The following is a 16,006-nucleotide window of genomic DNA, read 5'->3' on the forward strand; positions in this document are numbered from 1 at the left end:
AGCCTGTATTCATATAGCTAGATCTGATCTTTAACCTGAAGCTCTAAACAAGGTGCATTATAGCAGAGGCTATCATTTCACACAAGGAGAGGCTCCATAAAAATTTGAGGATTTTTGCAGATTTTCTCAGAGCCGATTTTGAAGCTGATGCTTACCTAACCATAGCTTCTATCTTCTTCTTGTACTTTGCATCAATTTTGTTTCTGTACTCTGGCCTCATCAGCATGGCAGCAAAACTAAAGGCAGAGTTCCTCAACCCTGCTCGGTGACATTCAATTACTGTTGATGTCAGAATGGGCACAATATCTGACAAAAAGAACAAAATATGAGCAATAAGCAATCTAGAGAGTAAAGGCAACTTTTATAGCAGTGTATTTATAACACCTAAATCAGAATCTATCAATAGATGAAATGAAAGTTTAATATCTTTGATAGCTATTAATGGTTTTAATTTTAATCTAGTTTCATTCAGTTATGGGTATCCGGATTAAAGTTGTCCTTAAATTCAAATTGGTAATATTGTTAAAAAAAACTAGAGACAATTTATGGGGTCAAACAGAAATGCCCTGTTATCTCAGCTGAGTTATTAGGAACACTATTGAACTCTTGCCTCTCCCAGAGAGTGTATTCTGATAATATATGAAAGGGGAAAATGCAATACATGAAAATAACTTTTTTTTAATTCATGCTTTAAAGAGGTTGAGGTCAGAATTAAATATTATTCCTCAGAGATATTATACTGAATAAGAAGTGTACGAAACATAACGTGTCTTACACTCCCTATGAAGCTATTTGTTGAGGTTAGAACCCTTACGTTACATCTAGTTAATGCATATAGTAAACAGAAAGTGTCTAATCACTGATTGCAAAACAATGTGTCCTGGATAAGCACATGAAACATGCAAAGTAACGTACAGTGGAATATCAAACCAGATTTATATGAGTGATTCTATATTGTATTTACTTTAGAGATGGTGTTAAAAATCAGCATGCTGAAAATACTGACTTTATTAAAAAAAACTGGGCCTTGAAATTCTGCAGGGGTTCTCCCGATCTCCCACCGTAACTTCACCAGGAGATTGGCAGAGATGTTAAACAAATATTTTGCATCTGTCTTCACAGTAGAAGACACAAAAAGCATACCAGAAATAGTGGGGAACCAAGGGGCTAATGAGAGTGAGGAACTTAAAGTAATTATCAGTAGAGAAAAAGTACTTGAGAAAATAATGGGACTAAAAGCTGACAAATCCCCAGGACCTGATGGCCTACATCCGAGGGTTCGAAAAGAGGTGGCTGCAGAGATAGTGGATGCATTGGTTGTGATCTTCCAAAATTCCCTAGATTCTAGAATGGTCCCAGCGAATTGGAAGGTAGCAAATGTAACACCACTATTCAAGAAAGGAGGGAGAGAGAAAACAGGAAACTACAGGCCAGTTAGCCTGACATCAGTTGTTGGGAAAATGTTGGAATCCATTATTAAGGAAGTGGTAACAGGGCACTTAGAAAATCATAAAATGCTTAGGCAGAGTCAACATGATTTTGTGAAAGGGAAAACTTGTTTTTGACAAATTTATTAGAGTTTTTTGAGGATGTAACTAGCAGGGTAGATAACCGGGAACCAGTGGATGTAGTATATTTGGATTTTCAAAAGGCATTCGATAAGGTGCCACATAAAAGGTTGTTACGCAAGATAAGGGCTCATGGGATTGGGGGTAACATATTAGCATGGATAGAGGGTTGGTTAACAGACAGAAAACAGAGAGTAGGGATAAATGGGTCATTTTCAGGTTGGCAGGCTGTAACTAGTGGGGTACTGCAAGGATTGGTGCTTGGGCCTCAGCTATTTACAATTTATATTAATGACTTGGATGAAGGGACTGAGTGTAATGTATCCAAGTTTGCTGACGATACAAAGCTAGGTGGGAAAGTAAGCAGTGAGGAGGACACAAAGAGTCTGCAAAGGAATATAGATAGGTTAAGTGAGTGGGCAAGAAGGTGGCAGATGGAGTATAATGTGGGGAAGTGTGAGATTATTCACTTTGATAGGAAGAATAGAAAAACAGAATATTTTTTAAATAGTGAGAAACTATTAAATGTTGGTGTCCAGAGAGACATGGGTGTCCTGGTGCAAGAAACACAAAAATGCATGCAGGTACAGCAGGCAATTAGGAAAGCTAATGGCATGTTGGCCTTTATAGCAAGGGGGTTGGAGCACAAGAGTAAGGAAGTCTTACTACAATTGTACAGGGCTTTGATGAGACCTCACCTGGAGCACTGCATACAGTTTTGGTCTCCTTATTTAAGGAAGGATATACTCGCCTTAGAGGGGGTGCAATGGAGGTTCACTAGATTGATTCCTGGGATGAGAGGGTTGCCCTATGAGGAGAGATTGAGTAGAATGGGCCTATACTCTCTGGAGTTTAGAAGAATGAGAGGTGATCTCATTGAAACATACAAGATTCTGAGGGGGCTTGAGAGGGTAGATGGTGATCGGTTGTTTCTCCTGGCTGGAGAGTCTAGAACTAGAGGGCATAGTCGTAGGATAAGGGGTCGGCCATTTAAGACTGAGATGAGGAGGAATTTCTTCATTCAGAGGGTTATGAATCTTTGGAATTCTCTACCCCAGGAGTGCTGTGGATGCTCAGTCGTTGAGTGTGTTCAAGGCTGAGATAGATAGATTTTTAGACTCTAGGGGAATCAAGGGATATGGGAATCGGGCAGGAAAATGGAGTTGAGGTCGAAGATCAGCCATGATCTGACTGAATGGCGGAGCAGTCTCTAGGGGCCGTATGGCCTACTCCTGCTCCTATTTCTTATATTCTTATGTACCTGTTACTGAAAATTACTTTATGCAGTTTATTCTACCCTCAGTAAAATATCATCTGTTTGTAGTAATGAAGTAGGACTGGATTTTTGTGAAGAAGTATAAATCTTGACACTTGATCATCCTTTTGCAATCACAAAATTCACACTAGATACTTACGAGACGGAAATTTGCTGATGTTGTTTGCAACTCGGATGAGCATCCTTGCTCCTTTCATGTGGTCTCCACGCTTCACGTGAGTCTAGAAAGACAAAAGAAATCTTCAGTTAATAAAAGAATAGAAACAACCATCGCTAAATAATCCATGCTGAAAGTTTAATTCTACTCATGTTTTCCCTGAATTGGAACAGCCACCTTCAATGCTGTAGACCATTTTTCTTATAAACCCGCTTCAATAATTCAAATCAATGTCTAACTAACCTCTTCAAGTCTTGGCCACCAAGAGGTGTACAAGAGGGTTGATTTGTGCAGGAATTTTCCTTCCCTCTCTTTGAGGAAACACCACCCCAATTTAGATGAAGGACTCACTGGAGAAAATTTTGACTTTGGTCAAACAAGCGATATTGGATCAGCCGCCAATTATGCCTCCCTCCTGATTTTCATTTCCATTGACTTTTGGTGTGTGGTATATTTTGAAGGCATGATCAAACAGGAATATTCTATTTGCACACGTAGTGCAGTGGGGGAACTACCATCCTACAATTGGGCAGCATATTTCCATTGATAGTTTATAAAAGCCCTTTATATCCAGAAAGTGATATACATGCATGAAGCACATTAGAATGCTCCAGATAAGAGTTGACTGTTAAGCCACATGAATATTTTCAAACTACCAATGTCCAGGAAACATGCAGTACCATGCTCACCAGGCATGAATGCCTCTATGCTAATAGTATACAGGAGTGGTTTTAGTTTCCTACCTTTACCAGAATGTAGCTGTGCAGAATCATTAGGTTTGTTACCATTTCTGAGGGGATTTTGATTTTCTGTGCTTTGAGCTCTGTGTACATACTAAATAGCACATCGTGCGCATTCCTGTAGTTTCCTGAATCAAAGCAAATGATACAGTAATGCTCATTATGTTCTCATACCTACAGTAACTGCCACACGCATTGAATTTTGCAGTTTACTCTTTGGCATTTAGAGTAGCAATATCTTGTTAGGTTATTAGTCTATGACAGACGTGGTGTTTAAATGGCATGGAGTACTCTGGGGATTTAGAGTTATTGGATCTATATAAGGAGAACTGAGCTTCTAAAATTGATCGCTGGCAATCTGATTGCAGACCAATTTTCAATAGGCGAGATTTTTTTTAAAAAAAAGCTGCAAGTGCTTGAAATCTGAAATAAGGTAGGACTTCCAACATAATTCCTAAAAGACTTTAACCAGTAGGGAGCAGGCAACTAGTCCCATTCTGCGAAGCATTTCTCCATCTTTTCTTAGAAGGATCTGCAAGGAAGCCAACCAAAGGAATCAACTGTTGGGTTTGCCTGTTTAACCTTTTCATAAACTGATTCAAAGCTGCTATGTTATTTGGACTGACTTCAACAACTCATTGTATATGATTATATGTCAATAAACCTGTTTGCTAATTTAGTCTATTACACAACATATTAATTGTCTTTGGACATTAATATCTCTTACAAGAGCAGTTCTCTAAAAATGGTATTCCACTGTGCAGCTAACACACTTATTCATTCATTCTGGAATAATCCCAACGTGCGTGGGGGCACAGCAGAAAGTTAGAGACAATAAACAAGTCTATTGTTTGCCCCAAGCACACCATCATGGATTATTTTGTAAACAATTTTACAACACCAAGTTATAGTCCAGCAATTTTATTTTAAATTCACAAGCTTTCGGAGATTTTCTCCTTCCTCAGGCAAATGAGGAAGGAGAAAATCTCCGAAAGCTTGTGAATTTAAAATAAAATTGCTGGACTATAACTTGGTGTTGTAAAATTGTTTACAATTGTCAACCCCAGTCCATCACCGGCATCTCCACATCAGGATTATTTTGTGTACTAGGTCATACTTCAGTTCATAGGAAGCGTGTTTGGAACAGGAGAAAGTATCTGGAGAAGCCTGAATTATAACACTGTGTTTGTGTCAGTACAGTTAATAGTCTTAAGAACTTTGCCAATGAATAGCTTAACCTTGATGGGGTTATTCCAGGATGACAGTAAATGTATTAGCTGCAGTAACAATGGAATATCATTTTTAGAGCAGTACTTTTGTAAAAGGTATCCTATAAAGTGTTTGCTCTCAAAGAAAAAACACGGCTTTCCATATAGTAATCATTTCTTGCATAAATGATCATACCTGCAGATTGTTCTTCTCTGGCGATGATTATGGCTGTCCTGGCTGCCTCGCGATATTGCTTCAATGCCATGTACAATCGGAAAAGGTACTTTGCATCCTATATTGGCATGGTTGGAAGGGAGAAGAGAGAAAAAAAAGCACTGTATTGCTTTTTAAATGCTAATTTTTGTGTATTTCAGGCATTTAGCAATTAATAACTATGTACAAAATTCATTTAGAAACCTTTTCAGTACGCCAGTCTGATGCTTGAACTTCTCTCATTAAACCAGAATTCAACAAAAATTCTACAAGAGCAATTAGTTGGAAATCAATATCTGGCCATCCCTGCTCCCAAAGCTAAAGGTCAACATTTTTGAAATAGACTAACTGATGGAAGAAATACAGGAATTCTGTTAGTGCACACTATTCCTTGGGAAAATTCACAAAAATAAAACCTGCTAAAAACAATCCAGAATTTGCAAAATACTTAATTTTGCTTTCTGTTCTGATCATTAAAAAGCTGTACTAGAATTCCCAGTTTTCAAATGGCTTTTGAAAATAACTCGTCAAATTTCATGAAGAAAAACAAGTTATTTCAGCTCCTGCCTCTGTTGAGAGAACACCACTGTATACAGGCTAAAGACATCTGGGCATAAAATTCTCAATTCAAATAAGAGATCATTTAAAATGTTTTTTTTTCTTGTCTGTTTTGTCTAATTTAAGTTAAATAGGTCAATCCCTTATTTGACAGCACCTTCCAGCCCCATGACCTCCACCACCGAGAAGGTCAAGAGCAGCAATCTCACGTGAACACCATCATCTCCAAGTTTCTCTCCAATTCACATGCCATCCTGACTTAAGACACTAATCGCCATTGCTTCATCATTAATGGGTCAAAATCCTGCAATTCCCTACCTACCTAACACCATGATGGTAGTATCATCACAACATGGAGAAGGTCTACCCCACCTTCTCAGGGCAATTAGAGGTGGGTGGTAAATGCAGTCTTGTCAGTGTTGCCCACATCCCGAAAACAAAACAAGAAAAAAGTTCTTGTCAATTCAAAGTATGGATGCTGTTCTTCCTCCAGCTACAGCAGAAATTTAGGGCCATATCTCTACAACAGAGTTCCGCTTTAAACTAAACATATGGGGAATTTTCATACACGTTTTACAGTGTGGTGTTGTTGTAAGCACTGTATAATTTAAGCACCAGGGAGGTAAGACTGTCAAAGATTAGCCATTTTTTTGCCCACAATTTTTCCTCCCAAGAGACTAAACATTGCAAACAAACATATTACAATTTGAAACATGGGAGCTGTCAAACATAAAAGAATTAATGGTCCAGGTATTTCACATTTTTAAAAAATTTAAAACGCAGATTACTATTCCAATCAGGTAACTAAACTCAAAATGAACCATACGTGGCAGAAATCTTTTTAAAGATAATATATAAAAATATATTCAATGAAATTGGCACTGCATCTACTTAGTGGATACAATATAGAAGCAGAATCATGTAACTGAAGCAAATTACTTAACTTTAACATTTGTAACCTTATTAAAAAATACATTAATCAATACATATTAGGTATATAATGTACCGTGCAAAATAAAGAAAATATCTAGCACATATAATTCTGGATCACAGAGTTACCTTGGGCATTCCGTCACCCTCACCCATTAGATAATCTATGAGCTGATTAGTTAGAATTTCATCCTTGGCTTGTCCAACCTTACAAAAGTAAAAACAAAACTTAAAAAATAGCAGAGGCAAGCACAATCTTCTAATAGGATGAATAACTAATTGATGCTCCCTTAAGTTGCAGTAACATTGAGGTTAAATACCTGTCCCTTCCCACACCATACAAATGCAGCTTTGGCTCAGTTTGGCTTTATAACTGTTTCCATTCAGTTATTGTAGGGAGAAAAATGAAGAAAAATACTGGAGAATAAAACTCTCTCACCACACTCTCAGGAAAACACTGCTGACCGTTTGCATGAGGAGTAGGGAATAGATCAGCAGAATACATTGCCTCAGCTCCTCTGACTTTTGCTGCAATATGGCAGCTCACATTGTCCCCTTTTATTCCCCTAAAATTTTTCCTTTTTGGCAAAAGCGCTCAACTATTCCAGAGCCATAAAGGAGACCCCTAAGCATAACACAGAAAATAGTGTTACCCTTTTGTATGGTCAGAACAGCTTGCGTATAACTAGGCATAACCATAGCATTCAAAAAGTTCTTGTCAATTCAAAGTATGGATGCTGTTCTTCCTCCAGCTACAGCAGAAATTTAGGCCACATCTCTACAACAGAGTTCTGCTTTAAACTAAACATATGGGGAATTTTCATACACATTTTACAATGTGGTGTTGTTCTTAGCACAATCTTATACAAAAGAAGTTCTTGCTATCCTCTGACAAAGATGTAATCAAATGGAAAGTCTGTCCATGTCACAACTGGAAACAGCAAATTCAATAAGGATAAACATGCCCTTCCATGTATTCTGTATATTCCAGATACTGCCTTTCAGAACCTTGACACAGCAATTCCAACAAACATCTCAAATTTCCTAACAGCAGGAAAGAGGCAACAAACGTGCCTCAAACAATTACAAGTTACCAAGAAGGAAGTCTCAGCCCTTAAATTGCAAGGTAACCACGTTCTGGAAGGTCGTGGTCCACATAGCTGGGCTTGAAATTCAATCTGTCCCACTCCCATTCACAGTTAAGATCCCTCCCTATTAAGATGAGAGGGCAGTCCATCTGTGGAGTTTCTCAGAGTTTTATTTCTCCTGAGGGAGCCACTCCACTTCCCAAGCAGTGGTGGATGGAGGGAAGATGAATGAACTTACCACCCAGTAACAAAACTGGTTTATTATGTATTTATCAGTATCAGGTCTCTGGTATTCTGGCTTCTTCTGGTAGGTGGGCACAACCCCGTTACTACTAATTACTGAAAGCTTTATTAACCCTGTAATTGTTGGTTAATGCTAACAATACTGTTGTAGAGAAGTTATGGATTTCTTTGTGGATTCTTCCTTCAATGCTGAAAATTAAACTCTCCCCATTTAGTTCTAAAATAGTTGCGACAGCTCCAAAGGATTGCTGTTCTGTAGAAAGCTAAAGAATAGCCTTTGCTTCATCTCTAGCTACAACAGGCCATTACAGTGCTCTTACCGCTTCAATGGCCATCTCAATGGCTTGACCATCTTCAGATACTGGACATTTCAAGAAGTGTTTCAAAGCCTGTTGAAAAAAATAGAATAAAGTCAGTAGTGCACATTCCTTTAAAACGAATATCAATATTTGAGTTAGAAGTATTCGGTTGTGGTATATGGGTTAAACTAAGTAAATCTAAAAAATAACAACTAATGTAAATTAGAATTCTACAGATATTACAATAACAGATTCCAAAGTCACACATGTGACGATATTTAAATGATAATTTACCTAATAAATTAAATTCCTGTTGAAATACACCCATTGGCTCTGAAATTTCGACTGGGGCTAAGGCGGAATCCCAGCAGCTCTACGAATCGGGGACTGGAAAATGAAGCATAACCAAGATCCGTCAGGATTCTGCCCCTTGTTTTCCAAGCAAGGCACAGGCGGATGTTCCCCAACATCAAGAAGGCGCGTCTGGGGGACTTTCCAGGCCATCTCAGGAATTCTGCCCTTCATGCCCTCTATAGGCCTCAATGGAACTCACATCAACTGAGGCCTACAAAAAGACCCCAAACCCTTACTAAGGAAAGGTAATTGATCTCCGAGGATATCGATTACCTTCCCAAAGGCCAACTTGCTCCATTGGGAGCAGAAGAACCAAAGAGGAGGGATTTTTACGGGCCTCCTGTATACCATCAGAATGGCATGACGCAACTCTGATATTACACTGGCAGTTTGGGTTGGACGCTGCTGATGTACCCTTGCAAATGTGGGCAGCCTACCCCAGCCACGCAGATGACCCCGTTCCCAGGATTTGGATCTCTGGACTGGGGCTAGGGCAGGCAGAGATTCCACTCCGTAGCACTTGCACCAGCAGAGTGGACACCCAGGAATTTTAGGTCCACTGTATTTTTACTGACGCTGAAAGCCTACTTTCTTGATTGCTGCTGAAATGGAAAATTTGAATTCTTTCAGTCCTACTTCTAATCATTTCAACTGGCTCAACCCTGGTACGCTGCGACAAGGTGCCACAATGAAATTCTTCCTCCCTCTCATGGGATGGACACCATTCCAGTTGTGCTGAAATGGTGCAGAATATGTAGACTAGCTTTAACCTGCAATTTGGATGGGCTCAGGGACATAGACAGTGGGTAGAGACAGAGGAGGTTATGGGGGAACTAATAGAGATTTTCAAAATTATGAAAGGTTTCGAGAGAGTAAGCAGTGAAAGATTGTTTTCACTGGCTGATAAATTGCTAACATAGACTGAGGACAATCACTGGAATATTTATTGAACGTCTTATCTGTTTAAGGAATATTTCCTTTCACTGTCCTTTTCCCCAAATGTACATTACATTTTTACATTTACATTTCTTCATTCAGAACTTTACATTTCTCTGAATTGAACTGCATCCGCTACCTACCTATCCACTTCACTAGACTGTCTATGTCCTCCTCAATCTTGCACACAGTTTGCCTTGCCCCCTAATGTGGTACAGTCTCCACCGCTTATAGTGGGCGCATTCGTGCGAACGCGATTTGCCCGCTATACGCGATGGCCAGTATAATGTGGCAGCGTTACTTGCGCGTTAATTTCATTGTGTGTGAAGCGTCTTGACTTTTTGATCTGATGGGCTGCTATGTCAATGCAGCTGTTCTTTTAAGTTGTTAATTAAATGGGTTTGCAATCTGCCTTACTCTTGGTCCAGTTTTAAGACTTTGTAGATGTTGCTATTCTTGTCATAACAAAGTTTCTGTTTAGATGGCTGTTTGAAAAGAAAAGACATCAAATGTATTTTTATCTCTGGTATAATTAAAATTATAACTGCTGAATTACTGCAATAATATCCCCACAATAAGCTGCAAAGTAACTAGCTGTTTTATAGTTTCAATGTAAAGTGAATGAAATGCATTGAACATTGTTTAAGCGCAACTGACTGCAAACTGTATAATGTTTCTCACGCATCAAAGTTGTCATAGCCTAAGGGAAGTGAAGACTGCCTGAACAATAAGGATCTTTTATTACATTCAGTGTACCTTAATGAGATGCTATTTACTATGCAACGAGGTGCGAACTAGTGAGTAAACACAGTTCTTTCTGCTCGAAATAAATGGAACACTTAAAACGCTATAACCGGCAACTTTGAAATTGACATTAATGCAAATGGATAATGATTATCACTTTGTCGCCGACATAAGTGACTGCCCCTTTTAAACGTGGATGTTTTAAGTGGTAGGGACTGTATAAACAAATTTCAATATCATTCCTATTGTGCCATATCATTTATATAGATAAAAAAGTCCCAGCACAGATCGCTGCAGTACACCACTGCCCACATCCCAGCAATCTGAAAACATCCATTTACCCCTATTCTTTGGGGCCACAGCTATCTCTCTATCCAGGTGCTTACATTTCCTTAATTTATGTAAGAAATCTCTTATGTAGCACCATCTATAAAATCCATATTTTTAATATATTTACATATGTATGTGTTCTTTATATATATGGAAAATATCTACCAAGTTATAAATTCAAATCTTTATAAAACACTGGTTCGGCCACAACTGGAGCATTGTGTCCCGTTCTGGGCACCGCACTTTAGGAAAAATGTGAAGGCCTTAAAGAGAGTGCAGAAGAGATTTACTAGAATGATTCCAGGGATGAGGGACTTTAGATACGTGGATAGACTGGAGAAGCTGGGGTTGTTCTCCTTGGAACAAAGACGGTTGCGAGGAGATTTGATAGAGGTATTTAAAATCATGAAGGGTCTTGACAGAGTAGATAGAGAGAAACTGTTCTCATTGGTGAAAGGGACAAGAACCAGAGGACATAGATTTAAGGTAATTGGCAAAAGAACTAAAGGTGACATGAGGAAAAACTTTTTTTTTTTTACACGCAGCGAGTGGTTAGAATCTGGAATGCACTGCCCGAGGGGGTGGTGAAGGCAGATTCAATCATGGCCTTCAAAAGAGAACTGGATAAATACTTGAAAGGAAAAAAATTTGCAGGGCTACGGGGAAAGGGCAGGGGAATGGGACTAGCTGGATTGCTCTTGCACAGAGCTGGCGCGGACTTGATGGGCCAAATGGCCTCCTTCCGTGCTGTAACCTTGCTATGATTCTATGATTAGTCAAACACAAATTTACAAATCCCTTTACAAATCCATGCTGATTATCCCTCATTAACCCATGCCTTTCTAGGTATTCATTAACTTCATCCTGTATTTGGACTCTCAGAGCTTGGACTGGGTATGACTAACTGGTCTGCAATTTCCTGGCTTATTTATTTTCTGTGGTCTTAAACAGAGGTGTAACATTTGTCTTCCTCCAGTCCTTTAGCATAGATTTTTGAGGAATTGTGCTTAGTGCCTTCGTTATCTCATCCCAGTATTCTGGGTTACTTTTCAACTTTAAATCCAATTAACTTTTTCAATATAGTACGCTTTTCCACTGTGACCACTGACACCTCTGCGTCAGCTCTCTAGTGGTTTTTTCACATGCTTCTCAGGTTCTCCTACAGTTCCACTTTCACCTTTCTGTGTAAAAACTGAGACAAAATCTCTGGTGTTCCCTGAAACACGGTTCAAAACCCATTTAGAATTATAGTAAACTTATCTCTTGCCTACTTGTTGCAACCGTCCCAAATCTGCTGACGTTGGAAGGGAAAGCGATGTAAACCTTCATGTACTTACTCGGGTGTATTGGCCACAAAGCATGAAGAATTTTCCAGCCAGGAAATGTTTCTTTTCGCCTTCAAAGTACAACGCGATACTCTGATAGTCTTCATTATTGGCATCAGAACCTGCAGAGGAGCATGTGTAACCTTACATACAAGAATCTAATCTAAACTAACAATACTTTTAATACAAAACTTTCATTCATCCGAGGAAATAGAAAACAACTGAGATTTCCTCTAATGTCTCAGTTGGCTGAAGTGGTGAATAGCTGAGAAATGTAGATCAAATTAGTCCCAGGTTCAATCTTCAGTCAATGCTGAGTTAGATGACCTTCAGCTAAGGTGAGGATAAAGGCACTGAAAATGGCCTCAGCATCTCTGTAGTATGGAGGAGAAAATTGGCCAGGGTTCCTGCTGCTAATCGTTACCCAGCAATCCAACAATCCCTGCTGAAAGTGCACGTGTGAACGTCAGGCGAGGGTGGAATCAACTCAGCAGCTGCCACTCACTCCATTGGCGCACAAAAGAATGGCCACTTGGATGATGTATCAGAGAGCACGTGCTGCTGGTTGGTGAGGAAATTGGGAGAAAAAGGATGGAAGAAACAAAGAAAACAGGTGCAACCTAGAGAGGTAGGCAAAATCACAAATGGTATGGCTGAAGTATTATTTTGCTTCAGTTGGACAATGGGCTTTAAATGTGTGCCTTAGTACAATTAGGTTTACTTGTACTCTTATTTGCGTCCTTCATTTATTTTGAAATAAAAATTTGTACAACCATTAAGGACAAAATACAGCCTCAGTGTTTTTTGCATTGTTCCATGCAATTCTGATTCAATATCGTCTCCCAATTTCTTTGGCCACTACACCAAATTACCTAAAGGGAAAGGTTAGGGTGAGAATTTTGCTGAAAACTGCTGCAAATGCAAACTCTATGTGAGCTGTATGTGTTTGTTTCCAACCCAGCTCCTCCTCTCTTAAATGTGGGCTTACCAATGATGTCAGCGTAGACTTCCATTTGATTATGTTGCTGTGCGAGCTGAAAGGCTTCATCATTACACTTAGACATCACCAGGAATTGGATGGCAGAGCCATAGTCACTGAGATGCAGGAAGAATCTAAAAAGAAAAACATCCTCTTCACAAGAACCAGTACATCATTTATATTGTAACAGTAATTTATAAACAACAGCATTTTAACTTTAAGGAAGCCTTAAGGTTTTGTTAATGTAGGGTCAATGTTTAAAAGTTATGAAGTGTTGATTTTAGCACAGCATATAACTGATTATCAAATGTAATTGCAGTTAGAAAGAAAAATGAACTAGTATTTACATAATTACATAGAATGTACAGAATAGAAACAGGCCATTCGGCCCAACAGGCCCATGCTGATATTTATGCTGCACACGAGCCTCCTCCCACCCTTCTTCATCTAACCCCTTCAATGTATCCTTCTATTTCTTTCTCCCTCATGTGTTTATCTAGCTTCCCCTTAAATGCATCTATGTTAGTCACCCCAACTACTCCTTGTGGTAGCGAGTTCCACATTCTAACCACTCTCTGGGTAAAGAAGTTTCTTCTGAATTCCTTATTGGATGTATTAGCGACTATCTTATATTTATGGCCCCTAGTTCTGGTCTCCCCCACAAGTGGAAACATCTTCTCTACGTCTACCCTATCAAAATCTTTCATAATCTCTATCAGGGCACCCCTCAGTCTTCTCTTTTCTAGAGAAAACAGCCCCAGCCTGTTCAATCTTTCCTAATAGGTATAACCTCTCAGTTCTGGTATCATCACAGTAAATCTTTTTTGTACCGTTTCCAGTGCCTCTATTTCCGTTTTCTAATATGGAGACCAAAACTGTTCGCAGTACTCCAAGTGTGGGCTATACAAGTTTAATATAACTTCTCGGCTTTTCAATTCTATCCCTCTAGACTTGGACCCCAGTCCATTGTTTACTTTTTTTTAAATAGCCTTATTAACCTGGGTCGTACTTTTAGTGATTTCTATATCTGTACCCCGAGATCCCTCTGCTCCTCTACCCCATTTAGACTTTTATTTTCCAAGGAGTATGTGGGCTCCATATTCTTCCTACCAAAATGTACAACCTCACATTTATCCATATTGAAATTCATTTGCCAATTACACGCCCATTCTGCAAGTTTATTAATGTCTTCTTGTATTTTGTTGCAGTCCTCCTCAGTATTAACTATACCCCCAATTTGGTGTCGTCTGCAGATTCTGAAATTGTACTTCCAATTCCACAGGTCCAAGCACTGATCCTTGTGGAACACACTTCCCATCTTTTTCCAGTCTGAGTAACTACCTTTAACCCCTGCTCTCTGTTTTCTGTTTTGTAGCCAGCTTGCTTTCTATTCACATTTTCAGGATGTCCCAAAATAATTACTTTTGAAGTGTAGGTACTTGCTTTTGTAGGTAAATATGACAACCAATTTGCATCAAGATCACAAAGAACAAATTAGATAATTAGTTAATCTGTTTTGATGAAGTTGGTTGAGGGAAGAATATTGACCCGGAAACCTGGAAAACTTGAATAGTGCTGAGAGATCTTTTATCTCCCCCTGAACAGGTAGACTGGGCCTCATTTAACCTCTAATATAAAAGATGCCACTTCTGACAATGCACTAATCCCTCAGTACTGCACTAGATTGGATGCTCAAGTTTGCAATAAATCTTGAATCTATGACTTTCTGACTCAGAGGCCAGACTGTTTCCACTGAGACAAGGTGACACTTAGTTGTTTGTGATATGCAGTGGCTAATGAGCATGACTAAAACTGTTTTATTTTAGAAATCTATTAGGACACAATAATCCTAAAGTTGTGTATGTACAAGTAGTTATAGTTGACTAAACCAGCCTGTGTACCTGGCTACCATTTTGGCCCCATCAATTGACTGGGTTTCTCGGATGATACGGACAGCTTCTTCTGGATTACTGAGATGATCCAACTGAATTCGAATCATATTGTCCCAGTCTTTGGCATTTTCATAAGCCATTGCAGCTTCCCTATATCTAGAAGGCAGTCACAAAAGTAAGCAGTTTAATTATAAATTCTCCAAACAAGACACATTAACTTTGGCAACCAGATCCAAAAAGGATTACTGGATGTTAAAACATTTAGTACCAATTCCAGCCAATTCGATTCACTCCCCGTGATATCAAGAAATAGTTGAGTGCACTAGACACAGCAAAGGTCCCGACAACATCCCTGCTGTAGTGCTGAAGACCTGTGCTCCAGAACTAGTCGTGCCTCTAGCCAAGCTGTTCCAGCACAGCTATAACACTGGCATCTACCCGACAATGTGGAAAATTACCCAGGTATGTCCTATCCACAAAAAAAGGAAAAACCCAACCTGCGAATTACCGTCCGATCAGCCTACTCTCAATCATTAGCAAAGTGATGGAGTAATCGGCAACAGTGCTATCAAGTGGCACTTACCAGTAGTCTGCTCACCGATGCTAAGTTTGGGCTCCGCCAGGACCACTCAGCCCCAGACTTGATTACAGCCGTGGTCCAAAAATGGACAAAAGAGCTCAATTACAAAAGTGAGGTGAGAGTGACTACCCTTGGCATCAAGGCTGCATTCGATCAAATGAGGAACCAAGGAGCCCTAACAAAACTGAAGTTTATGACCTTTTGGCTGCTGTTTTTGGACCACATCATTCTGAATGATGTGAGGCAGTGATACCATCTTGAACTGTATCTTTTAAAATGCCATAAATCCAGCACAGAATAAAATCTTACAAATTTCCTGGCAACCATGAAGTTTGGCAAATAAAACCCACCCCTTTCTTGAAGCAGTTTAACCTGCTCAATTGTCAGAGATGAAAGAAGACTTTTGATCTGGGCTGCTGGTATATCCACTAGTTAAGGGTCTCTCAGATGATTTGATCAAACTATGCTGCAAAAACACAGGATGCAGCAGTAAAAATATAGAAGGTACCTCTTGATGTGTTATTCTTTCCCAGTTGGCTGCAAAAGATATCCACCATAGCCTGCTGCAGTGAAGTGGTCTGAAGT

At 39.3% G+C, this 16,006-nt stretch overlaps 1 protein-coding gene across 3 annotated transcripts in view; it reads right to left on the reverse strand.

The window, feature by feature from the left end:
• wdr19 (WD repeat domain 19) overlaps nt 1-16,006 on the reverse strand; it is a 140,685-nt gene that overhangs the window by 16,465 nt on the left and 108,214 nt on the right. For 2 of the 3 annotated variants that reach the window (XM_067988659.1, XM_067988668.1), the window contains exons 25-33: nt 14,851-14,997; nt 12,959-13,083; nt 11,983-12,092; nt 8,303-8,371; nt 6,781-6,858; nt 5,146-5,242; nt 3,745-3,869; nt 2,984-3,065; nt 156-306 (exon numbers count right to left, since the gene is read on the reverse strand). In XM_067988659.1, coding sequence (XP_067844760.1) covers nt 156-306; nt 2,984-3,065; nt 3,745-3,869; nt 5,146-5,242; nt 6,781-6,858; nt 8,303-8,371; nt 11,983-12,092; nt 12,959-13,083; nt 14,851-14,997 — 984 coding nt within the window. Of the gene's footprint in view, nt 1-155; nt 307-2,983; nt 3,066-3,744; nt 3,870-3,901; nt 4,274-5,145; nt 5,243-6,780; nt 6,859-8,302; nt 8,372-11,982; nt 12,093-12,958; nt 13,084-14,850; nt 14,998-16,006 lie in introns of those variants that run through there. The other variant, XM_067988676.1, reaches the window with a different exon arrangement.

The sequence above is a fragment of the Heptranchias perlo genome, chromosome 1 (genome assembly GCF_035084215.1).
Source record: "Heptranchias perlo isolate sHepPer1 chromosome 1, sHepPer1.hap1, whole genome shotgun sequence".
Classification (NCBI taxonomy): domain Eukaryota; kingdom Metazoa; phylum Chordata; class Chondrichthyes; order Hexanchiformes; family Hexanchidae; genus Heptranchias; species Heptranchias perlo.